At 41.9% G+C, this 27575-nt stretch overlaps 7 protein-coding genes across 7 annotated transcripts; 3 read left to right on the top strand and 4 right to left on the bottom strand.

Moving 5' to 3' along the window:
• Positions 1-92: 92 nt before the first annotated feature.
• LOC108120526 (uncharacterized) lies at positions 93-552 on the bottom strand. Its single transcript, XM_017234239.3, has 2 exons — positions 317-552; positions 93-252 (listed from the first exon to the last, which is right to left on the bottom strand). The coding sequence occupies exons 1-2, from the start codon at positions 550-552 to the stop codon at positions 144-146; spliced, it is 345 nt and encodes a 114-aa protein (XP_017089728.2). The 3' UTR covers positions 93-143.
• On the top strand, positions 503-5634 carry LOC108120527 (uncharacterized). Its single transcript, XM_017234240.3, has 3 exons — positions 503-604; positions 5116-5328; positions 5403-5634. The coding sequence occupies exons 1-3, from the start codon at positions 579-581 to the stop codon at positions 5521-5523; spliced, it is 360 nt and encodes a 119-aa protein (XP_017089729.3). The 5' UTR covers positions 503-578; the 3' UTR covers positions 5524-5634.
• On the bottom strand, positions 890-3157 carry LOC108120524 (uncharacterized). The gene is made up of 2 exons (XM_017234237.3): positions 1787-3157; positions 890-1723 (listed from the first exon to the last, which is right to left on the bottom strand). The coding sequence occupies exons 1-2, from the start codon at positions 2678-2680 to the stop codon at positions 905-907; spliced, it is 1713 nt and encodes a 570-aa protein (XP_017089726.2). The 5' UTR covers positions 2681-3157; the 3' UTR covers positions 890-904.
• A 902-nt stretch (positions 5635-6536) lies between the features above and the next one.
• LOC108120534 (uncharacterized) lies at positions 6537-7081 on the top strand. The gene is made up of 3 exons (XM_017234248.3): positions 6537-6638; positions 6693-6855; positions 6974-7081. The coding sequence occupies exons 1-3, from the start codon at positions 6557-6559 to the stop codon at positions 7053-7055; spliced, it is 327 nt and encodes a 108-aa protein (XP_017089737.2). The 5' UTR covers positions 6537-6556; the 3' UTR covers positions 7056-7081.
• An 862-nt stretch (positions 7082-7943) lies between these two features.
• On the bottom strand, positions 7944-11277 carry Ran (RAN, member RAS oncogene family). Its single transcript, XM_017234247.3, has 3 exons — positions 11127-11277; positions 9098-9581; positions 7944-9033 (listed from the first exon to the last, which is right to left on the bottom strand). Exons 2-3 carry the CDS (start codon positions 9530-9532, stop codon positions 8818-8820), a joined length of 651 nt encoding a protein of 216 aa, XP_017089736.1. The 5' UTR covers positions 9533-9581; positions 11127-11277; the 3' UTR covers positions 7944-8817.
• A 616-nt stretch (positions 11278-11893) lies between these two features.
• Positions 11894-21965, bottom strand: mthl1 (methuselah-like 1). The gene is made up of 2 exons (XM_017234256.3): positions 19769-21965; positions 11894-14840 (listed from the first exon to the last, which is right to left on the bottom strand). Exon 1 carries the CDS (start codon positions 21721-21723, stop codon positions 19771-19773), a length of 1953 nt encoding a protein of 650 aa, XP_017089745.1. The 5' UTR covers positions 21724-21965; the 3' UTR covers positions 11894-14840; positions 19769-19770.
• A 276-nt stretch (positions 21966-22241) lies between these two features.
• Positions 22242-25591, top strand: Top3beta (topoisomerase 3-beta). Its single transcript, XM_017234269.3, has 5 exons — positions 22242-22583; positions 22665-23412; positions 23583-24633; positions 24694-25087; positions 25149-25591. Exons 1-5 carry the CDS (start codon positions 22493-22495, stop codon positions 25493-25495), a joined length of 2631 nt encoding a protein of 876 aa, XP_017089758.2. The 5' UTR covers positions 22242-22492; the 3' UTR covers positions 25496-25591.
• Positions 25592-27575: the final 1984 nt, after the last annotated feature.

The following is a 27575-nucleotide window of genomic DNA, read 5'->3' as shown; positions in this document are numbered from 1 at the left end:
GATTAGATTGGAAAGGTCAAGATCTCTGAGGGGCCATATAGGCGATTATTATAATTTCGTCTTTTTAGTTCAGAATATTATTTATTTATGTATATATTTTTGTAGGCAAGACATGGGAACTTGTAATATAGGCGACCTGGATCTTAGACTCCATTGGAACACTCCATCTGGGGACAACATTCGGGATACTGGAGCTCAAAGTTGCCGGCGGACAAGTGGCAGCCACTCCGTGGGAACGGCATTGGATCACAGCTGAAATGAAGCACCGTTTTTTTTAGAGACGGTATTAAGTCCATCAGCAATCCTCATTACTCACTGTCGTATCATCAGCAGGTAGTCCTCGGTGCACATGGCCTTGACGCAGTAGCCCCGATAGCCGGTGGGCAAAGCCGAACCGTAAAGCGGAACGGTCAAGTCCAGCTCCTCGTAGATGCAGTGATTCGGCAAGTCGGGATGCTGGGTTTTGCCCCGATACTGGGTACTCAGACCATTGCCCGTCACTGCCGAAAATAGGCTGCAGATCAATAGGAATTCCCAGAGAGAACCGGACATCGTCTCGCTCGATTTTGGAATCTGGAATGCGGTATAGCGGATCACTTGTATGGTGAGGCGATGCTCTTGACTTATCAGCTTTCACGTATCACTGCTACTGTGCCCCCAGAGGTCGATACGATGTTGATGATTGGAGCGGGATAGGAGTTTGGAGGGGAAACACATAGTGGTGAACCTATGGGTCAGGATGTATACCTATTTGTGGAAGATTCCTATTTATTAGAGCCACCTGGAAAAGCCACCGTTAAGAACTGATTGAATTCCAAGTCTCGAACTTTAATAGGAAAATGTTTTTATTTCGAATTCTAACTTTTCACATGAATTACAATATTCTAAAAAAAATAATATTCGGTTATTTGTTATACGGATATCCTGTCGGACTTGTATTGCCGGATTGTGTTGATCGTTGGGTATATCTTGTATCCTGGTTATGGTTAGTCCTTGTTGCCAAACTTAATTTTTCTTTTAGTGCTTCCACTTCCGCCTTCAATTCTTTATTTTCGTTCTTCAAATTGTCGTTTCCCTGGTTTTCTTCTTGTCCTTTAAAAATCGGCTGTACCTCCATCCGTACATTATATCCTTGTCCTTCTAAGCCTTGATTTCCTTGGACACCTCCTTGGTGTCCGGCTTGACGATAACTACCTCTCCTACTACCTGGTGCTGGTGTCGATTGTACATTCGTATTATATTGCGTTTGCTGGACATATCCTTGTCCTTCTAAGCCTTGATTTCCTTGGACACCTCCTTGGAGTCCGGCATTCGTATTATATGGCGTTTGCTGGATATATCCTTGTCCTTCTAAGCCTTGATTTCCTTGGACACCTTCTGGGAGTCTGGCTGGACGAGAACTACCACTCTTACTACCTGGTGCTGGTGTCGATTGTACATTCGTATTATATTGCGTTTGCTGGACATATCCTTGTCCTTCTTGTCCCCGGTCAGCTCCATTATATCCACTTGGTTCTTGTGCTCCGCCACCTGGTGAAGGTTCCTTTGGATGTTGCTGAATGGGATATAGTGGCGGGTAATCTATCCACGGTCTTCGTGATCGGTGCCCTTGAGTGGCAGACAAACGCAGGGTAGTGTATTCCGTGCAGACGTTCTTCAAATCTATAATGATCGGGTCCAAATTTTGACGCACCTCTTCGTTGCCAAATAAAACTACAATATCCTGCAACGAATATATATCCTTGAATATAATTAATAGATCGATTAATAGGTGGCTTTCACTTACCATTTGGGGGGGAATGACGGCTGCCAGTTTCGGTTGCTCAGCATCCAGGCCCACCTTGACTTCGTGGGCAATGCGGCCGGCGTTCGATAGCTTATCCATCATTATATCGAAGAACTTAATGATTATCTCCATTTCCGTTTGCTTGGATGCAATCTTTTCCCGTTTGATACAACTCCAATGGTTGGTGGTGAAAAGCTCACTAAATATGTTCCCACTAGGTTGATTCATGAATTCAACGATGATTTTAAATATCCTTTCAATGATCATGTTCCAGTTTACTGGAGCCTTATTTATAGAGGAAACCTCTCTCGTTAGTTGAATTTTTTTTTGATTAAAATCATATTTGAGATCCCTATTCATCAGGTTCAGTGTACGTGCCACATCATTTGCCTGGCTCTCAAAGAGACTCAGTCTGGATAGTGAGTCGTATGCCGTAATCAGACCATTCTGCAGGCCGGTGGCTAATATATCCCAAAAAAGATTCCTATCTGAGGCTTTAATGCTTGTGTCATTGGCGAAGGCGAGGAAACTGTTGATGGTGGGTTTGATCGAAACGCACCACTCAAAGATCGGATCCACGCACCGCTCGTAAGAGAGACGAGCCGTACTGAACTGGGTACGCAACCCATCCAGATGCGTACTGGCCATGCCTTGGTAGCCCAACATAGACTTGTCAATCGTCTCGATTGCGTCCTGCAATTCCGGCAGTCTAACTTTTGTGCGGATTTGCCTCTTGTATTCGGATATGATGGTTATTAAGCTTTTCAGGCCGTTGGCGATTTGGAGATTTGGCGAACTTCCTCCTGGTCGGGTATGAGTAGGAGACTGGTTTTCACCTTCAACGACGGCAAGTCCCAGAGCCAGGACGAGCACAAGACTAGCCACTTTCTTCATGACTGGTGGCGGTGGTATTCCAACTTGTTCTTCAAGACTTTCAAATGTGAACTGATCTTCGAATGGATTTGTCAGCTCAATTTAACGTCTTCGTCCCATGAACCAATTAAAAAATTCCTAAAAAAAAATCTTAAACGAATACATAAGAATTGGAATGCTCTATCAGAGGGTATATACGTTTTAGAGTGCATCTGGTTTGTTACTGATAAAATGGAAGGAAACCATTAAGCTACTTTCCCGACTATATATGATATCTGATACTCACCTCCTTCTATCCTTCTGTATTAAAAGTGATAGTATTTTCGGTTTCATAAAATTTCAAAAAATCAATATACCTCAGTATAAATTTAAAAATATAATGTGTAAAATCATACATACTAACTTAACAATACTAAAGTGTCAATTAAATGAAGAGTCTTTGTGTTTGAGAGCACGAGAGTTCCTTATCAATTGCTGCCTTTTCCCAAGAAATCTCATTTTTTTGGAATTTCCTGGAAATAAATTAATTTTATTAAATAATCCAAATGATTTCAGAAACGTGGACCTTATTTCATAGAAGCCATAGATTAATGATGGGCCATCGAATACGAGGAAACCCAATTAAGAAAGAACGCTGGGGAAGATCTAAGACCTCTGATCCACGTCTTAAAAGAGAAAAGAGGCAAGATTGGATATTTTCAAAAAATTTTAAAATAAATGAAAGTTTGAAAAACCCACATTTTCATAGGGGTACCCCATGGAAATTTTTGAAAAATTTTAAAATGATATTCAAGCAATGTTTTGAATGAGGAAAGGAGGCATTTTGAGCACTGATTCCAGAATGGTATTAATTTTTAATATCGGATATCAGTTGAAAAAGTTGTGCATATCGAAAGGGGAGAAAAGTGGGAAGTTTGAAAAACCCACATTTTCATGGGGGTACCCCAGGGAAATTTTCCAAAAACTTTAAAATGATATTCAAGCAATGTTTTGAATGAGGAAAGGAGGCATTTTGGGCACTGATTCCAGAATGGTATTCATTTTTAAGACCGGATATCAGGGGGAAGAGCTGTCCATATCGGAAGGGGAGAAAAGTGGGAAGTTTGAAAAACCCACATTTTCATGGGGGTACCCCAGGGAAATTTTCCAAAAACTTTAAAATGATATTCAAGCAATGTTTTGAATGAGGAAAGGAGGCATTTTGAGCACTGATTCCAGAATGGTATTCATTTTTAAGATCGGATATCAGATGGAAGAGCTGTCCTTATCGGAAGGGGAGAAAAGTGGGAAGTTTGAAAAACCCACATTTTCATGGGGGTACCCCAGGGAAATTTTCCAAAAACTTTAAAATGATATTCAAGCAATGTTTTGAATGAGGAAAGGAGGCATTTTGAGCACTGATTCCAGAATGGTATTCATTTTTAAGATCGGATATCAGATGGAAGAGCTGTCCTTATCGGAAGGGGAGAAAAGTGGGAAGTTTAGAAAACCCACAATTTCATGGGGGTACCCCAGGGAAATTTTCCAAAAATTTTAAAATGATATTCAAGCAATGTTTTGAATGAGGAAAGGAGGCATTTTGAGCACTGATTCCAGAATGGTATTCATTTTTAAGATCGGATATCAGTTGAAAAAGTCGTGCATATCCGAAGGGGAGAAAAGTGGGAAGTTTCAAAAACTCACAATTGTAGGGGGTGCACCTTGCAAAAATTCGACAAAATATTTTATTGTTATTTTTGATATTTGCTTTACTTTCGGTCTATATTGCGTTGTTTGTGTTTGTTTGTGTGGCACAGCAACCTTGCCACAGTTTCTCGAACCGTGTCAGTGGATTTCCTCTCACCACCCAGCCCACCCACTCAATACCTGGCCACTGGCCCGGCCCCCTGCCCCCTTTTCGGGCTAGTCCCACCACTCTCGCTTTCAGGGCTGACTTAATTAATTTAAACTAGACGATGCCTTAAGTAGTCGTCAAACAAAAGCCACAACGCAGATGGCATCTATGTACAGAGGTACACCAGCGGGCACAATCGTATATAACAATATTCCAATGAATTATATAATATTAATAATTTTAAAATTATAATATTTTTCCAAATTGGCATATACGAAAAAAAGAGCTTCTTGAAATTGAAATAAAAAAGTATTTGTATAAATTAGTAAATATTTAAATAATTTTATGTGGAAAGTACCTTCAGTATATCCGGAATTGTGGATAAATATGTATATAGTCTGGCTTACCCATATATGTTTATTATTAATTTTATATAAAAGCAACAACAATTAATTGTAATTGACTCAGTCGCTCAGACAGCTCGCAACAGCCAAGTCCGATTGTGATTTTGGATCAGATTTCAGATTTTAAAAAATTCAGATTTTAGTTTTAAAAAACAACTCTTTTTTTTTCTGTGATTTTTTTTGATTAATTGTTGAATTATGCGTTTTTGCATCTTTAGCTCAGTTTTTATGGTGATCCTTACCATTTTTGGTTCAGTCCGAACGGATCTTACCTATCGCGGCAATGCAGTCCATCCAGACTATCCGGGACAGTGCTACTATGAGGAACTGAACCAGGCCATACCCAAGAAACAATCCTACAAGCCCATCAATCGCGAAGGATATTGCCAATCGATCTACTGTCGTCCGGACTATGTTCTTGAGATTGGCTAGTGAGTATCCAAAGACTGATATTCGGTCTAGACTATAGATAGAGACTATGTGGTTTTCTGAATCTCTATTTCAGTTGTGGTCGCCACAATCTCGTGCCCACGGAAAAATGCAAAATCGCCTCGGACATGAGACGCACCTTCCCCGGCTGCTGCCCCAAGCTGGTCTGCCAGGAGTCGGAGAGCAACTACATCTAGGCTGGATCTGGATGTCATAATTACCATCTTAGTATTAGCTACTATGTTTTCTTATTCAATTAAGTTTTTTTTCCCCTCAAACTCAATAATAAATATCATTGTTTTACTATATTTTTAAAAAAGGTTTTAATATAGGTTATCTGAGGAATTAAACAATAGTTTATAAGAGTTTTGAAAAAGATTTTAATATATAATTAATTTAAGGTATTCCGCTTTATAATTTTATAATTTATATGAAGAATTATAGTATAGAACTTTGGGGCATTGATTTAAAAATCTTTTTTGTTTAAAAGGTATTTTGTTTAAGGATCGGTTGGGAATGAAGAAGATATAACTATAATTGTAAGGCATATATAAGAATCTAGACTTTATAGAGGGTTCATCCCATAGAGGGTAAAAGTAGCATTCAAATCCTTACAAAAATCTATTAATTTCAAGAGAATTATTCTAAAAATCCTTAAGAATCTTCTACGAATGGGGAAAGATATATGGATAAAACTATACGATTTCTTGAGGAACTAGGTCTGGGTTTTGAGAACACTTTACAAAGGGTTTATCCCATAAAAAAAACATAAAAATCCTTTAAAAAAAATCTATTTATTTCAAGAGAATTATTTTAAAAATCTTTGAAGGCATTCTGCTTAAATGGGCAAAGATATATGGATAAAACTATGCGATTTCTTGGGGAACTAGGTCTGGGTTTTGAGAACAGACCAGAACTACTAGTGTCCCCTTCCCGATTCCCTCCTTTAGGCAATTAAACAATTAAAAGCCCCAACGGTTGGTGGCACTAAATCAAGATCTTCTCAAATCCCAGCTTGAATACAGACTTCAGAGACTATAGACTACTATATGGCACAGCCGAGTCCGGCACGGTCCGGCCTCTCAATCAAGCTGAGAAAAATGCAAATTACGGATACTAATTTGCAAACAAATACGGAGAACAAATAAAGCAATCTCCGACTAGGTGATATAAATAGGAAACTGGTTGTATGCCGGGCTTTAGTCGATCCAGTATCGTGTCCACGTTCTCATGATGATGCGCCATATTACCGTCTGTCTGGTGTCCACCGTTGTGCTACTGGCACTTTTCCAGCCCAGTGTTATTGATGCTGGTGAGATGACTCCTACTCCTAACTCTATGTCCTTATCCTCTTTGTCCTTTACAGCCAGTGAACCCGTCTGCACCTATCGCAACTTGGAGGATGAGACCATTTTCCTGAAGTATCTGCCGTTGCTGAGACGCGGCGAGGACTATGTGGACTTTGGAAAGGAGGGAAAGTGTCTCAAGCGGGCCATTTGCACGGACACCTTCAAGACCATCGTGGAGGAGTAAGTAGATGACACTATAATATATAGTTTTTCAAATTTAAACCAAGACCTAATTGGACCTGAGATATAGTTACTCTTTGGATATCCTTAATATTATCCTTATTTTCCTATTCAACAGTTGCTCCAAACAAAAAATCACATGCGTTAACAAGGATCGGTTCACTGGCGTCTTTCCTGGCTGCTGTCTCAAGTGTCCTTAAAGTCCTTCCATCTAAAATTCAATAAATATTAAAATTTATTTTATTAAAATATATACTGTGACATACCTTAATCAAAGTAGGCCTTCGAATGGCAGGTTTCTAGAAAATACATATCCAGAGTTCAGTCCTAGCCGAGCTGTCGGATCAGCAACATCTAGAATTTAATTTCTTAAAAGCCTTTTACGAAATTGAATTTTATTTGCGGTTATTCCGACAGCTCGGCTGGGGTTGGCCGGAATCGGCTATAATCGGGAAGAATCAAGAAGTACCATCTGATCTATGGGTCGAGACGGAATATGTGGAGGAACCACAGCAGGTCCGCAGCTGGAGGTCCGTGGACGAAATGGTGCCACATTATTCGGAAGGGCCTTCTGGTTCTATATCTTGGCTTGCATTCCTCTCCTGGCTGATCCTGAGGATGGCAGACCTTTGGGTATGTGATTACATGTCCGGTTTCAAGTGGTCCAGTGGCAGTGTTCCCCGCGGAGATGTCTTCACATAGCCCGGATTCAAGAATCCAGATGCGCCTGACGACCCTTGCCTTCCCCCAGCATCTCCAGCGTCGCCAAGAAACTGGATATCCGGAATAGGACTCTTTTTAACTGGCGGTTGGAGGACAAGGAAGTCAAAAATAAAAATTAAAAAAATTATAGCTATCCTAATAAAAATTATATAAATTTTGACAGCTAAATGACAAAAGTAACCGTTAGTTTGAATCCAAGTAGGTGACGAAGAAAAATACCCAGGCCTTTTATTTTTTATTCTTTATTTTTCATCGTCTTTTTTTATAGCAACCTTTTTTTTTTTTAATTTTTTTTTCTTTAAATACATTTTGACGTTTTTTTTTTAAATATTATTTTTTTTTTTATTTCTTAGATTAATAACATGATGTGGATTCGGAGGCCTTCCCATTCTATTCATTTTGTTGCTTTTATTTTTTATTTTATTTTTTTTTTTTTTAATTCAGTTCTTTTTTTTTGCCTGTTGTTGTTGTTGCTTGTCTCGCTCACTTTCATCTACATCTCCTATATCCATCTCTTTCTATTCCGGGCTTGCACTATTTTATTTTTTTGAAAAATTATTTCCAATACCAGAGGTTGTTTTTTTTTGTAAAAATTTGTTTTTCTTTTTATTTTACTTAGTTTGTTTTTCATCTTTCCCTTTCGGTTGTGTAATTCGCATTTCCACGATTTAGGACCATTTTTTTTTATATATATATATTTTTTTTTTTTTTAGAAGATTTGCCATACCAACGAAATGGAAATAAAACAAAAAAAAAATAATCAATTATAACCGACTTATAAATGAGTGGATCTAAAGTATATATATATATATAAAATGCGTTCGGCGGTCAAACGGTTGCGGCAAGACCGTTTAAAGCCAACCCGAACGCCCAGTTTACAATTATAATCAGTATATTTATTGCTGCGACTCCTAATTCTTTCTTGTTGTTGTTGTTGTTGTTGGTTGTTGCTTTCCTTCTTGGTGTTGTTGTTGTTGCAGTTTCTGTTATTGTTGTTGGTTGGATTGGATTGGTAATGTCTTGTGTGTATTGCAGCTTCCCCACATCCTTGATGTGGCTTTCCAATAATGAATGCTTCCTGCTGCTCTATGCCGTTTTTTTTTTTTTTTTTTTTTTCTATTTATAATTGTTTGTATATGTATATATATGGAGGTGAGGATGGATGTGTGTGTGGGTGTGTGTGTTTGTGTTTGTTTGAGGATGTGTAGTAAGCCGGCCGGATATTAATTATAAATATGCTTATAGATCCTCATCCTCATCGGGCAGAGCGGTCGCCTGGGCCTCCTGCAAGTCCCGCTCGATCTGCAGCTGCCAATCCTTGTCCATTTTAACCTCGGGCGGCAGAAGAGCTGGCATGGCAACAAACTCCAGATTTGGATCACCGACCAGCTTACGAGCCAGCCACAGGAATGGTTTTTCAAAGTTATAGTTCGACTTGGCAGAAATATCGTAATACTGCAAAACACAAATAGAGGATTAGTTTCTCAAGAAATTCTCCGAAGAGTAATTCAAAGCTCACCTGCAGATTCTTCTTCCGGTGAAAGACGATGCTCTTGGCCTTGACTTTACGATCCTTGATGTCGACCTTGTTGCCACACAGTACTATGGGTATGTTCTCGCAGACACGGACCAGATCACGATGCCAGTTGGGTACGTTCTTGTAGGTAACACGAGACGTCACATCGAACATGATGACAGCGCACTGACCCTGAATATAGTAGCCGTCGCGCAGGCCACCAAACTTCTCCTGGCCGGCCGTATCCCAGACATTGAAACGAATAGCGCCGCGATTGGTGTGGAAGATGAGCGGATGCACCTCCACGCCGAGTGTGGCCACATACTTCTTCTCAAACTCGCCGGTCATGTGGCGCTTGACGAACGTCGTCTTGCCAGTACCGCCATCACCGACTAGCACACACTTGAACGTGGGGATATCTTGACCTTCCTGTGCCATCCTGCTATTACTGGTATTTCTTTCTGGGGTTTGGCGGCGATGATGTAGGCTGTTATTGAAGAATAATCCTTTAATTATCTGGTTTCTTGTTTCAGTTCGATGCTTAAGATTGGCGGGATTTGAGATTCAGGAACTAAGGCTGAGAGGATGAGGAGAGGAGTGAGTGTGTGTGTGTTGGCTGTTCGGCGAGCGCCAGGCGACTGACGGACACATTCGGATGTCGTGCTCTGACCAAGAATGTGATGCGGCAAAGCCCGCCAAGGACGACCAAACAGCTGTTCGCCCAAGCCGCCAAAGAGAACAAGAAGAGCAGGGAGAGCGCAAGGATAATGCAGCTGCTGCTCCTGCTGAGAAGCCGTAAAAATAAGAGAAGGGTCGAAGGACATTGAAATGGAGAGGGAGAAGGCAGGTAAGCGCCGCCGGGCGGAAGGAAGGAAAAAAAAAAACATACCTAGATCTGGAACCTTATTATTTTTTTTTCAATTATATTGATGACCAAACTAGACTCAGACTTGTACAGGATTAAGAAAATTAAAGTGCCAGGAGAGAGGACCAAATCCAAACGATGACTAGATAGATGTCTAGATCCTTCTAAAAATTTCGATAATTTTTGAAATTCTTTTCTCGACACCCTAGTAGGCTTTGGCTTCTCCAATGACTCATGGAATTTGGAAATTTGAGGCATGCGGCATGCCGCTGTAAACAGTTACTCTTATATACTATATATATATATGTATATGTAGAAGAAAGAAGGAAGGAAACCTGTGTGCACGACGCTGCAAAGCGCGCCAAAATGCCGCCGCTTTGCTATATAATTGAGTGCACTGGCCAGGCAGGAGGGTTTCACGTGAAGAGCACTTTCCCTGGTAGATGAAATGCTCCTTTACGTTGCGTTTTATTTAAAAAAAACAAATCAAATTCTAACAAACACAATAGCACGCGCCAACACGCACAAACATACATATACACAGATGAACAAACAAACAGACAGACAGACAGAGACAGACGACGACGACGCCGGCGTCGACGGCGCTGTCGGCCAGAAACATGACGCAAATTTCATCGTATTTTTTTTTTTTCTTTTTTTTGCAATTCAGATCTAACCTCACTTTCCGAACGGAGAAATTGAATTTTTTGGTCACTGCCTTTGGCATTTCCAGGTCCTTGGGCTGCCCCACTTGCCATTTTAGTGGCTAGACCATGGTTTTGGTGGCATGACAGCCATAGTTATATGGATTTCAATGTTTTCGCATCATTTTTGGCACAGCACGCGGCTCGACCACGTCGTCTGACGCCGGCAGAGTTCGTCGGGCCCGATGGGGCAAGGGTAGACACAGAGCACGGACGATACGGGATACGGCCCAAATTTGGGGCAAATAACGGAATTGGTTATTCCCGGGACCAAAAGAACGACGCCGCCCGCATCAGCATGTTCAGCAGCCGGGCGCAAAACGAAAGACAGACGCACCGGAATTCTGAGTGCGGCCGAAGCGAAGAATGCGGCTCCAGGCCGCGCTTTGGTGGGGCAGAATTTTTGTGGCCGGTGGGGGATTCCTTTTAACGCCAATAAGATGCTTTAATTTGGGTTACTTACACGTTGCTGGTTGTTCGTTCGTAGGATGGAAGATGGGACCGCTTGCCTATTCACTTATTCACTTCCTCTGCAAAATCGTGTAGCCGCACGGCTATTCAGCTCAGGATTTTCGATAACAGTGGTCTCTAATTTTTTGGTATTATTAAAATCTGGCCTCATTATTTGTTGGAAAGGTGGCAGCACAAACAAAATAATCGATTTTTATTAGAGGTGGAATATCGATATCGAATATTACTAATAACGATAGCCAGTTGCCAGCCCTGGTTGCGTGATTGATCGAGAATAGAGTCCTTTTAAATTTCTCATCCCTAAGACATTTTTTTATTTAAAAAAACTGAATTTTTGTTAATTATCACTATAAATTAATGGCAATTACATAATATTCCACTAGTAGTAATTATAATAACTTTTAATTTTTTGTTTTTGCTTCATTTTAATTAAAAACAAGATAATGCTGACGCTGCATATATTTTTTTTGTGAATGCAGTCGGACTTGATTGTGAATTTTGGGTCAGTAACATGGCCAATATGCCTACTCGACAATTAATATATATTTTTTTTCATTTTTGCTATTTGGAGAGGCGATGACGGTGTTATTGAGTGCCGGTGAATTTTTAAATATATTTAACCGGTTTTTCGCTCTCGCAAACATTGCCTTAAAGGTTGATTGCACCACAAACTGTAAATAAAAGCCACACCTGCGGACTGTGGGCTGCATTTTGGGCCAACAGCTAATTCTTAGCCAATCCGATAAAAAATCCAACTGATCATGAGTGTTTTCTTTTCTTTTTATTGGAGATTAAATGCATATATTTTGATGCCAAAAAAACCAAAAATGATTAACCTTTTGGTATTTTGAATCATACCACTCTGTTCTCTTAACTAATTTGCATACAAAAGGGGTCCGGGAGACGAGAGCTGGTTGACAAACTGCCGAAGGTGGCAATAGAAGATTGCGGTTTGAGAGTCCCACGGTGGAAGAGGGTTTCCTCGCAGACACTCGGAGGAATCTGAAGTGGGTCACCATCCTCATCACTCGGCTGGAAAGAGCTTGGGGATTGGGAATTGGAAATTGGGAACATGGGTATCCGTATCCATAAGAAAGGGGGGGAAAAACTGAAAAAACCCGACCATGAGATGCCATCTGTGTTTTTGTTTGTTCAGTTCCATTGATATTTGCCAAAAAGCTTTATTGTACGGTATAAATATAAATAGTTTAGTGGTTGTTTCGGTCAATGACAATTGTTTTGTAGAGTCGTTGTATACAAAATACATATTATATAGAATATATAGCTATATAGCTGCGCATTAATGCCAACAGATCTGCCGAACAGTTTCAGTTTCGGTTTCATTTAATTGCCATTTCGAACAATTTTGTTCCGCATGTTTATCTATAAAAACGCTTTTTCCTCTGTGTGTGCCATAAATTAATAGCACAGACAGGGGCGTCCGTTGGGTATTTAATGGAGGGGGGTGGTGCTATCGTATTGGAGAAAAATATAATGGGATGCTGCCTCATACACGCACGCCTACAAAAGCGAATTATTATTGATATATTCCTTATGAAAGACATACATTATATGATAATTATCGTTTTAAAATACTCTTGAGGGGGAGGGGCGGGGCTTCGATCTACAGACTAAAACTTAATAACTACATTTATTCGATGTTGAGTTACATGGGGTTTCGAGTATAAATTTAGGCATACAACTAGCATATTGGATTTAAAATAGTTAAGCCAATAGATTTACAAAATATATATACGATATCCTTTCGTTTTTATATACAAAATAGTCAATAGTTAGTATCAAAAATATGAACTAGTTGTAAAGTATTCGCTGCCTTTGTTATTATCAGTCATTATTCGTTCATTTCACATTCGATTCAATTCGATTTGAAAAAAATACATACAATATATACTGAATTGACAAAATATATATATATATATATATAAAGTCCTCGTTGGTTATATACAAAATAAAAACATATACAAATTATCGAGTAAGACTTAATATATAGTAATGGGATGAAAAAAAATATATAAACTTTTGGCCTGAACACTTTGGAAGTTCCACTAAATGATAATACAATATTTTAACTTGTTCTCGTTGATGATAATCGTTATCACGCACGTTAAACGTGCCTTAAATTAAAATTAAAATTCTTTTTCACAAAATTAAAAAAAAAATATATAAGAAATAATAATTGTACTGCATTGTAGTTTCTGCGGTTTCAAGAACTAAAATATAAAATACGTTAGGGGTATAGATAGAGGGGGGGATTTCAATTTTTGGCGCCAACTATATGAATGTGTGTGTGTGTAGGGTTTCCATTTTCGGCCTTACTTTTAACCTTGATCGATCGATATCGTTGAACTTTCGATGATCAATTAGATCTTTCACTGATTTCTCAGATATATATATATATATATATGTGTGTGTTTACTATTAACTTTTCGGATGCCCTTTTTTTTGTTTTTGTTTATGCCAGCAAGTAAATAAATTTCAATTGTTTACTCTACACATAAAGAAAAAAATGAGTCGAGTCAGTGGAATCAGATTCCAGCGCATACATAAAAATAGTTTCAGTCAGTATTATTTTCTCCAGAGTCTTAAAAAAGGAATCCACTTAGATGATCGTAAAAACAAAATGATTAGGCAATCGAAATACAAAAACACAAAGAATACATAGCTATACATATGTATATATGTATGTATGTACATATGCAGTTGGTGGAGTCGTCAATGGGAATTTGGCTAATTTAAATGTTAAACACACAACTACATATATATAGATACATATATATATATTCTTTGTTTGTTTGGTTTCGACGGCTGCTGTTTTTCTCACACTTGAGATTCTTTTTTTTTTTTTTTTTTTTTTTTTTTTTAAACTAGCAAATAGAATATCAAACCTCAACAAAAAATTCCTTGTGGTTTGCCTCACCGATCACCGGCGAATAGAGAGAGAGAGAGCGAGAGAGGTGGAGAAAGCACGTAACAATAGATGCGCTTTGTCTATTGTGGAAAAAAAAGAAGAAAAAAAAAAACAAATTCCTGTTTGCCGCACATACCATTGTCCCAAGTGTGTTCTGGTTCTTGTCAAACGGGGTCTCCGATATCTAAATACCAATAGAGAAGGCCCTAAGCCTGTGTCAAATGTGATTTTGCAACACTGACCGACTATCGTCCAATTAGAACGTGCTAATGTGACCTGACCACACTCGATGTACCGTTACTTTGACTGGTTTCTGCCTCCTACCTCTATTGCATTCGCCATCTCTTTCTTTCCCATCTAAGAGACATTTTGTGAATTAAATAGACATTTCTTTTGTGCCTTGCTTTTAAATTGAAGTTGAATACTGAGTACTTTTGTTCCATCTGCGGTTGTTGGCCGATTTCGAAAATCATACCCACACACATACATACAACCATACACATACACATTCATGTACAATTAGCTGGGCCGGTCATTGCGCGTGCTTGAATGCTCCTGTTTTTGTTGTTTTTGTTGTTGCTGACTGCTATTGCGCAAGTGTGCCCTCACTTGCGTCTCAAAAAAAAAAAAAAAAAAAAGACTCGGCTTTTGTTGCTTTTCCGCTGCGGCTTCGGCTTGAGCTTCTGCTGGGCTTGCCCATTGCCATTCGGGGCAACTCTCAGGGTCTGGAAACTTGGATCCGGGGCTCACTTTCGCATTGTCGCTCGTCTCAGTTGTCTGTAGATGATAAAATGAAGAAAAAAAGAAAAGAAAAGAAAAAAGTAGTAGGTATTTATAAACGGTATGATGTATGTACATATATATTACAAGTTCCTACAGTGTCAGTCATTTAAGTAAAGACATAAAGAAAATACATATTTTATAAAATTTTAGCTTGAACTCTTACAAAATCCTTTCACCTTTTATTACATTTTTACAACTTTGGTCACATTATTTTTATTATTTTTTGATTATTCTTAATTCCTATTTGTAGTCCCTTTATTGTAAAGGCCCCGACTGTCCCCATTGAGGCATCAAATGACGGGGGACGATCGTCGGAGTTGCAAATTAAAAAAAAACACACAAAATAATGCCCTGCGTAAAATTTAAATGGGCCACATTGCAATTATACAACTTGAATAAAAAAAAAAAAAACTGCAGAACGTTCAAATTAAAAATTGCCGCTAAATTCAATTAAAGCGAAGCGTGTGCCTCTCATTTTATACAATTTAAATTCATTTTCATTTTCATTTTTTTCTTTCCTGCTAATTTGTATAAAAAGTCAACAGGAAGAAATTCATTAGTGAGAGTTTTTCCAATTAATTTACCAGCCCAGCTGTTCTTTTGGATTTTTTTCATAAAAGTCACGCAAGTAGTTGGATAATTGGTAATTCTTAATTATCATCACGTACAAAAATATAAATAATATTATTAAAAATGAAGAAAAATAAAGGTTTTCAAATAGCAACAACGGTATAAGAAGTATTTTTAAGCTTTAGTGTTGTAAAACGATTTATATCAATTTTATTTAAGGAGTATTTTTCAGAAAAAAAGACTAAATAGTGATAATTGTTAATTTAAATTGAGAATTAAATATAAAAAATCAATAACTCTTAAAGCAAAACCTCTCTAACGGTAATAAAAGATTTTTAAAACTCAAGTGTTGCAAAACGAGTTAGTATTCTTAAAAAAAAACTATTTTATTAATAGAGGTAGTGATAATTCTTAAACAAAGTCCTAATTATATTAAGAATTAAGTAGTAAAAACATATAAAACTCCAAAAACTAAACCTCTCTAACGGTAATTAAAGTCTTCACAAACTCAAGTGTTGCAAAACGAATTATTTTTAGGAAAAACTATTTCGGCCTTGTTTTTCCCCGCAAACTCAACGATGCATATCTGTGATATTACAAATGCTGATGTTGCATTGTGCCCCCGGTGCATCTTGTTGCAATTTGGTTGACAAACGATGCGTTTAACCCCCCCCCTACCACCCTTTTTCCTTTGAGATTTGGCCCTTATTTTTGCTACTCCAACATGGAGGTTTCCCTATGCCATGATGAGGGGATGAGGGAGAAGCGTGACGGGGCATGATGATCTGGGGATTACGCAAAAGAAAAGAAATTGCACAGCAGCTGCAACTTGCAACAAATACGCACACACACGCACACTCGCCCTGATTGCAGGTCACAGTTTTAGAGGAACTGGGAATAAACAGTTTCAAGGCAACTGATGCCCTGCACATTCCATTATTGCGTGAGCCATAGTTTGGTTTTTTTTTTTTTTTTTGGAACCATAACACTCTCGATTGCATAATAGCCAATGGGCCAAAAACCCAGTGTTTGTTTTGGTTTCTCATTCGCTGGGCAAAACCTCGGACACTCAGCGCGGGCCACACATCAAAAAATCACATCTGTTTTCCCACCACCCCTCCCCGACCCCAGGCCGGATTCCAAAAATGACGCCAGCAGGGCCCAAAATATAAAAAAAAAAACAAAAACCGACCAAAAAAACCAACACAAAAATGACCCAAAGGCAAACAGTCAGACAACCAAAAAAAAAAAAAAAACATTTAAAACCATTAACTTCCATATCCGGGTTACAAAAAAGGGGTCTCGTTGGGAAATAATTTTAAAAATTATTTTTTGGTAAATTTTGACTAAGTTTTTATACGTTTTCTAGAAAAATTAATGAACTTTTTGCTTAAAAGCCGTAGATTTCTTAAAAAGAACTATCGAATCAATCGAATACAAAGGCTTTAAACAAAAAACATGTTTAAACTTGATTTGAGGAATCTAAAAAAAAAATAGTTTCTTGTATTTTAATTATTATATTTTATAATTACTTCTAGAAAGTACTAATATTATTGTTGGATAAATAAATACAATTTTTATAAAAAAAAACTATCGCATAAAACGATTAAAAGCTTTAGTTAAGAAACATGTTTAAACATGATTTTGAAACATGTGAAACAAATTCTTTTTTTAATTTAATTTAATACTTTACAGAACTTCTAATAAACTTAAGATTATTGTGGAATAAACAACAGAAACTTTCTTAAAAGAACTATCGAACTAAAGGAGGACTATTGGTGAAAGAATCTAGGCAGAAACATGTTTAAACATGATAAAGAAAAGGTAAAAAACATAGTTTTATGTAGAAAAAATGTTATATTTTTCAATAATTTTTGTTATATTATCAGCTGTTAAAAAACTGATAATATTGTTGAATAAATTCAAAAAACAATTCCCTAATTGAACCATTTTAAGAATCTTTTCTAAAACTTGTTTCTTCTTTTAAGAAGATTCAAGAAGACTTTTAAAATCTTCTTTTTTTTCTTCTTTCTTCTTTTTAAAAAAATAATTTCTTTCTTTTCGTTTAAATATAATAGATACTTTATAGCACCTTCCAAAAACAAATATTATAGTGGAATAAAAAAATCAGCGACTTTCATAAAACATATTTCAAGTTAATCGATAAAAAAGGATCTCTTCAAAGACAAGTTCAAACATGATTAAAAATATATGTAAAAAAGGTAGTTTCTTTATTGATTTCTTCCTCTATTTATCTTCTTATATTCTACAAATAATATTCCCTAAGAAAACAAGTAAGATTTCCAAATTAAACAAAAAACTTGCTCAATGTTTATAGAGTTGGTATGGTATATGGAGGCATTACTGTATCTGGGGATCTTAAGATGTTAAGACCGAGTTTACTTTGGCTCATTTGGGATGTGTCAAGACCACTTGAGGCAATCGAGTTAACACATACCATATACATACATACATATATACATAAATACATAAATACATAAATACATAAATACATACATACATAAATACCAATGAGGAAAATACACAAAACCGAGACCGAGAGACCGAGACGCTTATCACATTGCTCGTCGTAGTCGTCGCCGGTGAGTCCAATTTAAACTCAATTTTCCCCTTTTTTTCTTTCAGATACGAGATGCTACGATCCGAACCCGAATCCATCCGGACATTATCTATCCCGGTTGCGTGTGTGTGTCAAGGGTTGTGCTGATTACTTTATGGCCATGTGGAAATCGGCAGGAAGCTGGAATGCCCTGGTCCGGTCCGATCCGGCCTGGCCTGGCCTAGTCAGAGTTTTTCCAGTGAAAAACAATATAACGCAATGGCAACGGCAATGCCAAAACATTTTCATCATTTTATTATGAAAATTTTGGAAAAAAGAAAATGAGAAAACTCGAGTGGTAAACGCGAAATCGTAAACTTGGCGCATGTCGTAAAGATGGCAAGATGGGAAAAAGTAGAAATGTAAATTCTAGTATCCTACTACTACTAGCTATATAATTCGTTTTTCCAAAACTCATAAAAACCGGACACTGCTGGACTTTATGGCGGCGCCGTGTTGGGAAAACTCTCCAGGTAGCTGCCGAGTCTTCTGGATATCATATGGATGGAAAACCTTAACAGACCAATGGGGTCAACGAGGGCCATAAAAAGGGTATTTCGGAGTGAGGACTAGAAATAACCCTAAATAACCCTAGGAGCTCATATAACCCAAGAGATCTATTAGGAACTATATGATATAGTCTTATGATTCTGTTGAAATTTAAATATATGGTTTATAATGTAGAATTAAGCTAGTGGAGCAAGTTTGAAGTCAATAGCTTTGAAATTGAGAGAGTATTTTGCATAAAAGGGGATTAGCGGACACACGGACACGCGGAAAGGGCTATAAAGCTACTCTAGAGATGAATTATGGACTTCTAGCTTATGGAAGATGACTTTCTAAGTAGAATGCCAAGTTTAAACCCAATATCCTGAAAACTAAGGGAGTATTTTCCACAAAAAGACACTTAAGCGGACACACGGACACGCGGACAGGGCTATAAAGCTTCTCTAGAGATGAATTTGAATCTTATAGAGTATGAAATACGATTTTCTAGTTAATATGGCAAGTTTAAAGCCAATATCCTGAAAACTAAGAGAGTATTTTCCAAAAAAGAGCAATAAGCGGACACACGGACACGCGGACAGGGCTATAAAGCCTCTCTAGAGATGCAATCCTACCATATAATGTCTCATTTATTTAAAAAATGATTCATTTCATTCAATAGTGTACCCATCTTACTCAATATTTGGAATAATATTGAAATATTCAGGTCACATGTGTATGATAATTATCATCATTATTTATGGTACTGGATGGTGATAATCATGAGACCCACCAAGCTACTCTGGAAGACCCAGACGTGGAGATGGTTTATCACAAAATAGCATCACAGAGACCATGAGGGAAAGTGACTTCTGGATTAGATTACTCATCGAGTTAATGGAAGATAGAAGCTCACTCTTACTACCAGACTGGCGACTAATATTTGTGGAAGGTGGAAGGGAGTGGAAGGAGCTGCTCCTCTTTAGTAAGACTTGATACTTGAGCTGGAGTACCTGCTACGATGTATGACAAACAAACAAACAAATAAAATAAATAAATAAATAAACATTGAAATTCTTTGCATTCCTCAAAGCCACAAGCTCCAAGCCCCCAGTCTGTCCCCCTCGGACAAGTCCATCAAGAGACCCGCTTGTCAGTGACGGAGTAGTCCCCCCCACCCAGGTGGTAGATACTCTATAAAGATACCAAGTCCATCATCAAACACCTTATCGGATATTCAACTTACGTTTAGCAGATAGTCTCCATTTTGGGGGGAACTGTTACGGGTGATGATGATGTTGGGTGGCCATCCGCCTTGTCGGTGGTGGTGGTGTCCTCCGGGAAGCCACTATCCGCCGCTGGACTGCTCGGCATGCTGGTGTTTTGCGTGAATTCGGTGCCGCCGGCCATCGAGGGCAGACCCTGGGAGCTGCTCGAATGCTGGACACCGTTGGTGGTGTTGGTGATGTCGTGGCGCAACCGGGGGCAGCAGATGCGACGGCAGGCGGTCCACACCTGCGGCTGGCAGCCCACCACAATGAAGATGAAGACACCCTGGAGGGCGTTGATCAGATCCGTTGCGAACCAGGCGCCATGCGGACCCCCGACCAGCCACGAGATGATGTCCGCTATCCAGGTGACGCCCATCACCACCACGAGCTTGAGACAGACCCGACCGAGGGCGGACTTTTCCGTGGAGGACTTGACGTCGTCGCGCTTCCACAGGCCGCAGGTCAGCTGGTGGGTGGTGGACATGAAGAGGACGATGTTGGCGCACAGCAGGAGGCCGATGGGTCCGTAGAAGTAGGCGAAGATGGAGAGGGAGCGATTGTCGAACCAGCAGTACAACTGGCCGAATCCGGGTCGGAGCAGGCTCGTCTCCGGCAGCTGGTCTACGCAGGCGGCCACAATCGCGATGAGCAGGGGTCCGCCCCAGGCGTACATCGAGTAGAGGAAGAGACGCAGCGCCTCCTGGCTGCGCTCGAGGGAACTGGGCCGAAAGTCCCGGAACGTCCACCAAATGTTGAAGCACATGGTGTTCAGCCAGAAGAAGGCGGCCAGGAAGAAGAAATGCATCGATATGGCCAGCATCAGGCACCAGGCGGTGCCCGGCTCCAGGCCGGTGCTGAACTCCTCGATGGCCAGCAGCACCTTGCCCACCAGCAGGCAGAAGATGTAGCAGATCTGGCACCGCCAGTGGAGGGCGTGATGGACTGCCGGCAGCATGAATCCGGCCACCAGAGTGGCGGCCAGGAAGACAATAGACACGAGTATGCCGCCCGTAAGCACGGCCCTCTGCAGGTTATTGCCGTGAATCTCGCCGGGGCCCAGGTCGGGATCGTAGATCTCCGGACTGAACAGGTACTGGCAGGCAATGATCTTCACCTCGCCCTCGCGCTGCGTATGCTCCAGGCAGTACTGATCCGCACTGAGATTCGTGTGCGGCAGCTGGAGGTGGCGGTTGGAGCGATTCAGCTTCCCCTCAGTCCAGTCCCCGGCGATGGCATAGCCTCCGGGGGAGGAGCACTCCGGCAGGCCGTATATCGTCTCGTAGCTGCCCAGCTGAAGTTGGGGGGCGAGGCGGAGTTGTCCATCCGCTGGATGGTTCGGCTGCAGATCACAGTCCTTCTTCTGGGTGTCGTAGCTGCCGTATTTGCCGCAGCACTTGCGCAGGCGCAGGACATCCGGCTGCTCCTGACGCTGGTCGGGATCGCTGCCGTTCGGCTGCTGTGGCTGCTGCTTGTCGTGGTCGAGGCAGACGAGGGCCACCTGCCAGTCCACACAGTAGTTCTGCGGCTCCACGAACAGGCCGCGCTCCCTCACATACAGACTGCCATTGGGGAATAGCATTACGTTGGTGTTCCGGCTGCGGATGAGCTCCTGGTACTGATCCGGGCACTGGGGACGCGTGTGGGGCAGGAACTTCATGAAGCGCGGACTACCGCCGACGGGCTCGAAGAATCGCTGCTGCTGCACCAGATACACCATAGGCACCCACTGCTCCGGACTGCCGGCGTTGCAGGATCGGGTCGTCTCGTTCAGGTACTCGCCCATGTGGCAGCATTTGTTCAGCTTGACGCGGGGCGGCGGGCGGGCGGGCGACGAGGCAGACGACACCGGTGGCGTCTCTTGGGCCTGGCCACCGGACCAGGCCGCCACCAGAAGGAGCAGCCTGGCAATACTTAAAATAGGATGGTCCATGACTGGTTAAAGGAACGGCTTGGCACTGAAAAGTGGTCAGCAAGTGGAGTTCTCGGAGTTCGGCACGCACATACAACACATCACTTGGCAATGGAACACTTTGGGATTGGCAATTGGCACTTTGCAGCTCGCACGTTGCTGGTTCGGGGTTCAATTCTTGCAAATATTCTGACGCCGCGTTTAAAGATCAACCGTTCGGGCCCGAATTTTTTTTTGTTGTGGCTCGATCTTTTGTGGCTTTTTGTTTGGCAGGGCTGCATCGATATCAGGCAGATGGTCTGGCTACACTATCTTCTCCCTTTCCCTTTCTCTTTCGCGAATCGGGCGGGAGTCTTCGAACCGGTTCAAAAAAAAAAGTTTTTGAGTTAAAAATTATTAAACATTTGGCTTTAAAACCAATAAAACATATCTAGGAGAGATATTTAAATTGCATTATAAAAATTATAAGTATTATTATAAACGTATAAGAGTTTATGCTAATCCTATCGATAACCGTCTATCGATAATTTGCCAACTATCATTTCGTTCCATCTCTATGCGTATTACAAACTTTTTTTTTTTGCGAAAATATTAACAAACATTTTGCAAGCGGAGCCCCATTGAGATAATCTCATGTGTGGCCGAGCCTGAAGCAACTGAATTTCCCGCTAGAGCCGTTACACCGAACTCTTCAATAGCCTCATCGAACCGCCAACGGGAGCCGGTGGAGGAGGAAAAGGAAACAGCCGGCAAATCGCAAGAAAAAGTAGTCATCACTTATATTTAGGCCATGAAGAGTGTACTGATGGTGGCCGAGAAGCCCTCGCTGGCTGCCTCGCTAGCGGCGATTCTCTCCAATGGGCGCAGCACACCGAAAAGGGGTAATTTCAATGCCAACGGGCTTCCAATCCCCTTGTACCGGCACTTTCTCATTTAATCCTTAATGCTCCAAACACTTCTAGGGACTGGAAACGGTTGCTCCACTCACGAGTGGACCGGCAACTTCCGCAACGAGGGCTCGGTTCATTTTCGGATGACATCGGTGTGCGGGCACGTTATGTCGCTGGACTTTATCAGCAAGTACAACTCCTGGGACAAGGTTGATCCCGTGGAGCTCTTCGGCTGTCCCACCGAGAAAAAGGAGACGAACCCCAAGCAGCACATGCGCACGTTCCTGGCGCACGAGGCCAGGGGCTGTGATTTCCTGGTCCTTTGGCTGGATTGCGACAAGGAGGGCGAGAACATTTGCTTCGAGGTGATGGACGCTGTCCAGAGTGTTATCCACAATGTCTACAGTCGGCAGGTGACTTTCCGTGCCCACTTCTCGGCCATTACCGATAAGGACATCAAGGGCGCCATGGAAACGCTGGGCCATCCGAACGAGAACGAGGCCAAGTCGGTGGATGCGCGCCAGGAGCTGGATTTGCGTATCGGGTGCGCCTTCACCCGCTTCCAGACAAAGTTCTTTCAGGATCGCTACGGCGACCTGGACTCGTCCCTCATCTCCTACGGTCCCTGTCAGACACCCACGCTCGGCTTTTGCGTGAAACGGCACGACGACATCCAGACCTTCAAGCCGGAAAGCTTCTGGTATCTGCAGCTACTCGCCGGCCAGCCGGAGTTTACCTTGGAGTGGGCGCGCGGTCGTGTCTTCAAGAAGGACATTGCCATCACGCTCCTGAACCGCGTCAAGGAGCAGAAGGAAGCCACGTAAGATTTTGATTTGAAGATTCCTATCCGAAGATTCTCTCTTTTTCTTGCCTACCGGCTCCCCAATGATGTCATTGGCTAAAAACCTGATCATGACCAAATCCATCAAAAGAAGAGAATCGCGTGTAGGATTACCATAATTACCATCTTATGACATGTTTACTTTGCAGGGTGGAGAGTGTCAGCAGCAAAGAGGCCTTCAAGAGCAAGCCCCAGGCCCTCAACACCGTGGAACTGATGCGGATCTGTAGTTCGGGACTGGGCATTGGTCCCTTCCAGGCCATGCAGATCGCCGAGCGGCTCTACACTCAGGGCTACATCAGTTATCCGCGTACGGAGACCAATCAGTATCCGGCCAATTTTGATCTGCCGGCGGTGCTCCGGGTCCTGCAGCCGTCCGGGGATTTTGGTGACGAGGCTAGGACCATCTTGGGGGATCTGCAGACACCGCGCAAGGGCAAGGATGCCGGCGACCATCCCCCGATCACGCCCATGAAGCTGGGCAGCCGCAGTGACTTTGATCGCGACACCTGGCGTGTCTACGAGTTCATCTGCCGGCACTTCATGGGCACGGTGTCGCGGGACTTGAAGTACCGCACCACAACGGCAAAGCTGCGAGTAGGCCTGGAGACGTTCTCCTGCACGGCGAATGTACTGCTGGATGCTGGATTCACCAAGGTCATGACCTGGCAGGCCTTTGGCCGCGACGAACCCATGCCGCCGTTCGTCCAGGGCACCCAGGTGGCCATCAATGATGTCCGGCTGGCGGAAAGTCAGACGGGGCCGCCCGACTACCTCACCGAGGCGGAGCTGATCACCCTGATGGAACAGCACGGCATTGGTACGGACGCCTCCATACCGGTGCACATTAACAACATCTGCCAGCGCAACTATGTGCGCATCGAGAATGGACGCAAGCTGATACCCACCACACTGGGCATTGTCCTCGTCCATGGCTATCAAAAGATCGATCCGGAACTGGTGCTGCCCACCATGCGTTCGGAGGTGGAGCGGATGCTCACCCTCATTGCCCAGGGATCGGCCGATTTTCAGGATGTGCTCCGGCACGCCATCAAGATCTTTAAGCTCAAGTTCATGTACTTTGTGAAGAACATTGCCAACATGGATGCCCTGTTCGAGGTGTCCTTCTCGCCGCTGGCCGAGTCGGGGAAGGCGCACTCCCGCTGTGGCAAGTGCAGGCGCTACATGAAGTACATACAGGTTGGTACTGGCTCACCCGAAGAGATCCTTATAAGGACATCCTTTTGAACCCTTTTTCAGACCAAACCAGCTCGTCTCCATTGCTCGCATTGCGACGAAACCTATTCCCTGCCCATCGGGAATGTGAAGGTCTACCGTGAGTTCAAGTGCCCGCTGGATGACTTCGATCTGCTGGCCTTCTCGACGGGCGTCAAGGGGCGTTCGTATCCGTTCTGCCCGTACTGCTACAACCATCCGCCGTTCAGCGATATGCCCAATCTGGGGGGCTGCAACACCTGCACCCACGCCACCTGCCCCCACTCCCTGAACACCCTGGGCATTTCCGGATGCGTTGAATGCCCCACCGGTGTCCTAGTGCTCGACTGCACCCTGGCGCCCACCTGGAAGCTGGGCTGCAATCGCTGCGACGTCATCATCAACTGCTTTAAGGGTGCCACCAAAGTCACAGTCGAAGGTTGGTGTCCTGTCCTCCATTCTTGTGTTCTCCAAAGCGAAACTAATCGAATCTTTTGCAGAGGCCAAGTGCCAGGAGTGCGGCGCCCAGCAGGTGACCGTCGTCTACAAGTCGGACAAGAGCAAGTTCAAGGACGGCAGCGAGGAGAAGAGCGGCTGTGTCTTCTGCTCGGCGGACTTCTCCCACCTGGTCGAGAAGCATCGGGCGGTGGCCTCGCGACCTGTACGCGGCGGTGGATCCCGTGGCGGTAAGGCTGGTCGTGGCGGCGGTGCCGGCGGACCGGCTGCTGTGGGTGGAGCCGTGGCTGCTGGCGGTGGTCCAGGTGGCGCTGGAGGCGGTGGGCGTGGCGGACGGGGTGGCCGACAGCCCAAGGATAAAATGGCCCAGCTGGCGGCGTATTTCGTTTAAAGAAGTAAGGAGGAGCCTGCATTTAAATTAAAAAATAAAAAAAAAGTCAAGAAAAACCACAAAACCGAATAAAAGAAACGAAAACTGTATAAAGAATGTAGTATTTTTTTTTTTTTTAATGAAGAGGGTTTTTATTTTCAAGAATAATCCTAAGAATAAGATATTTTTAGTTATTTTATATAGAACTACTTGTTTATAATTTAGTTTTAAATATTTTATTCTATTTTTTTTTTTTAAAGAAACTTTAATTACATGAAGAAAGTATTACAAATGCATTTTATTTTCTTTGGAAATTGAACCCCCCCTGTATATAGCCCCAGGGGGTTGTTTATCACAAAATTTTCAGATGAGTCATTGTTTATATTTTTTTTTAAAAAATCATAATGGGGTTTTCCCAAGTTCTAGAATTATCTGACCATATATTCTGACCAAAGTCTATCATCAGATTTCGTCAGCAATTATCGTTCCAGGAACTTTCCAGATGCAGTTAATCATCTACATATGTATGTATTAACCCATACAAAGACACCTGCATTTATTTAAGATTATATATGTATAGGTTCTTGGGGAAATGACCGTTATATATATATGTATATGAAAAAGGGGGGGGGGTCTGTTCTGTTGTCTGAGGCTGTTGACCAAAGCAAAGCCAAATCTCTCATGCAGCGTCAAAACAAACAAAGGTCGTTTAACTCGACAAACAAAGAACGTCACAAGATGTTCATGGTATATAATATATATATCTGTATGTAATCCCCTTTCCCCACCCCAATTAGAACCAAAAACAAAGTATATAAGTTAACTGAAGTTAACCCAGCAGCGGCAATGTCCGATTATTTAAGAGCTCGCTCTGGCCAAACTGCTGACATAGCGTCTGGCCGGAAGCCCATGCATAGCGGCAAGCACTGCACATTTGCGTGGCCGCTATGAAATACTTTTTGTTAGCTTTAAGTTTCAGTTTGTGTCAGAGTCTCGTACAATAAAGAGCATAAAACCAATCTCCGGCATTGCCGTCAATTTTGTAAATTCACTTGTTGAATTGGTCACCGCGCCTCAAGGGCCGTGACAACGGGGCAAGTGCTCCCATCATAACTTCTGTTACAGGAAGGATTCCCCCCGGCAACCGCTAGGGAACTCAACCACTGCCTATAAGGAGTGGCAACACCCCCTCTGCAACCGCAAGGGGAAATCATCTCACAAATACCTCCGGCGTCTACAGCATCATCGACTGCAGCGAGGGATAACTAACTACCACTATATTTACCTACCAATCAATTTATATTTACTGGCGCCCATCGTAAAAGAACCATGTAAGTGAGCACTTTTATTTACACCATTTTTCTATGTCTGCATGAATTTTTTTTTGTGTATAAAAAAAAAAAAAAGAAAGAAGGGCAAGAATAGTAAAATATTGTGCCTTACGCTAGCAAAAAAACTGCAGCCCCATAAAATAAAAAAAAAAAAATTTTTTTAAATAATCTTTATTAGTTGGCTGACGGTTTGGCATTAACATTGTTTACCTATTATAAAATATCTAAACCATTTCATTTTGTGAACCAATTATTGTCCCAATATTGTTTGCATTTCTATTTTTGTGAATAAATAAATGAATATTTCTACATAACACAAAAAGTGCGGAATAAAAATTCCTAACCAAAACCAAAAAATCGCTGGCAAAAAATTTTAAATTTCAATCGGAAATAATTCATATAATCGCGTGTATTTAATTCAGCTTTTATATGTCTTTTTTGTTACACAAGAATTCTTGGTATTAGCCGCGCAGTTTTGGTTATTTATTTTTCTTTTCCGTTTTGTTTCCCCACTCCACTTTCGAGAACACGATACGGCCGCGCATGCAGTGTGGCACTTTGTTGTTTTTGTTGTTTTTTTTTTCTCTGTTTGCATAAGCGGCGGCTCAGTCCCCGCGCACCCCTCACCTTGCCTCTGCTTGGCAAGGCAACAGCGCAGTTCGACGAGCTCGCACACATAACTGAAGCGGCGGCTCAGCCCCCGCGAAACCCCCACAAGCCCAAATGTCTCTATAGACATGCAATTCGAGCATGCATTAATTCTTTTGGGC

Source organism: Drosophila bipectinata, chromosome XL (assembly GCF_030179905.1).
Source record: "Drosophila bipectinata strain 14024-0381.07 chromosome XL, DbipHiC1v2, whole genome shotgun sequence".
In the NCBI taxonomy this organism is placed as follows: domain Eukaryota; kingdom Metazoa; phylum Arthropoda; class Insecta; order Diptera; family Drosophilidae; genus Drosophila; species Drosophila bipectinata.
Note: the sequence above shows the minus strand (reverse complement) of the source record. Positions and strands in the feature narration are given on the sequence as shown.

Coding starts and splice junctions, on each gene's coding strand:
- LOC108120526 (XM_017234239.3), bottom strand. CDS start 552: ATGTCCGGTTCTCTCTGGGAATTCCTATTGATCTGCAGCCTATTTTCG. Junction 253..316: donor TACCTGCTGATGATACGACA/GTGAGTAATGAG, acceptor GCTTCATTTCAG/CTGTGATCCAATGCCGTTCC.
- LOC108120527 (XM_017234240.3), top strand. CDS start 579: ATGCGGTATAGCGGATCACTTGTATG. Junction 605..5,115: donor TATAGCGGATCACTTGTATG/GTGAGGCGATGC, acceptor TTGCATCTTTAG/CTCAGTTTTTATGGTGATCC. Junction 5,329..5,402: donor TATGTTCTTGAGATTGGCTA/GTGAGTATCCAA, acceptor TCTCTATTTCAG/TTGTGGTCGCCACAATCTCG.
- LOC108120524 (XM_017234237.3), bottom strand. CDS start 2,680: ATGAAGAAAGTGGCTAGTCTTGTGCTCGTCCTGGCTCTGGGACTTGCC. Junction 1,724..1,786: donor CCGTCATTCCCCCCCAAATG/GTAAGTGAAAGC, acceptor TATTCGTTGCAG/GATATTGTAGTTTTATTTGG.
- LOC108120534 (XM_017234248.3), top strand. CDS start 6,557: ATGATGATGCGCCATATTACCGTCTGTCTGGTGTCCACCGTTGTGCTA. Junction 6,639..6,692: donor GCCCAGTGTTATTGATGCTG/GTGAGATGACTC, acceptor TGTCCTTTACAG/CCAGTGAACCCGTCTGCACC. Junction 6,856..6,973: donor TTCAAGACCATCGTGGAGGA/GTAAGTAGATGA, acceptor CCTATTCAACAG/TTGCTCCAAACAAAAAATCA.
- Ran (XM_017234247.3), bottom strand. CDS start 9,532: ATGGCACAGGAAGGTCAAGATATCCCCACGTTCAAGTGTGTGCTAGTC. Junction 9,034..9,097: donor ACCGGAAGAAGAATCTGCAG/GTGAGCTTTGAA, acceptor TGTGTTTTGCAG/TATTACGATATTTCTGCCAA.
- mthl1 (XM_017234256.3), bottom strand. CDS start 21,723: ATGGACCATCCTATTTTAAGTATTGCCAGGCTGCTCCTTCTGGTGGCG.
- Top3beta (XM_017234269.3), top strand. CDS start 22,493: ATGAAGAGTGTACTGATGGTGGCCGAGAAGCCCTCGCTGGCTGCCTCG. Junction 22,584..22,664: donor GCGCAGCACACCGAAAAGGG/GTAATTTCAATG, acceptor AAACACTTCTAG/GGACTGGAAACGGTTGCTCC. Junction 24,634..24,693: donor GCTACATGAAGTACATACAG/GTTGGTACTGGC, acceptor ACCCTTTTTCAG/ACCAAACCAGCTCGTCTCCA.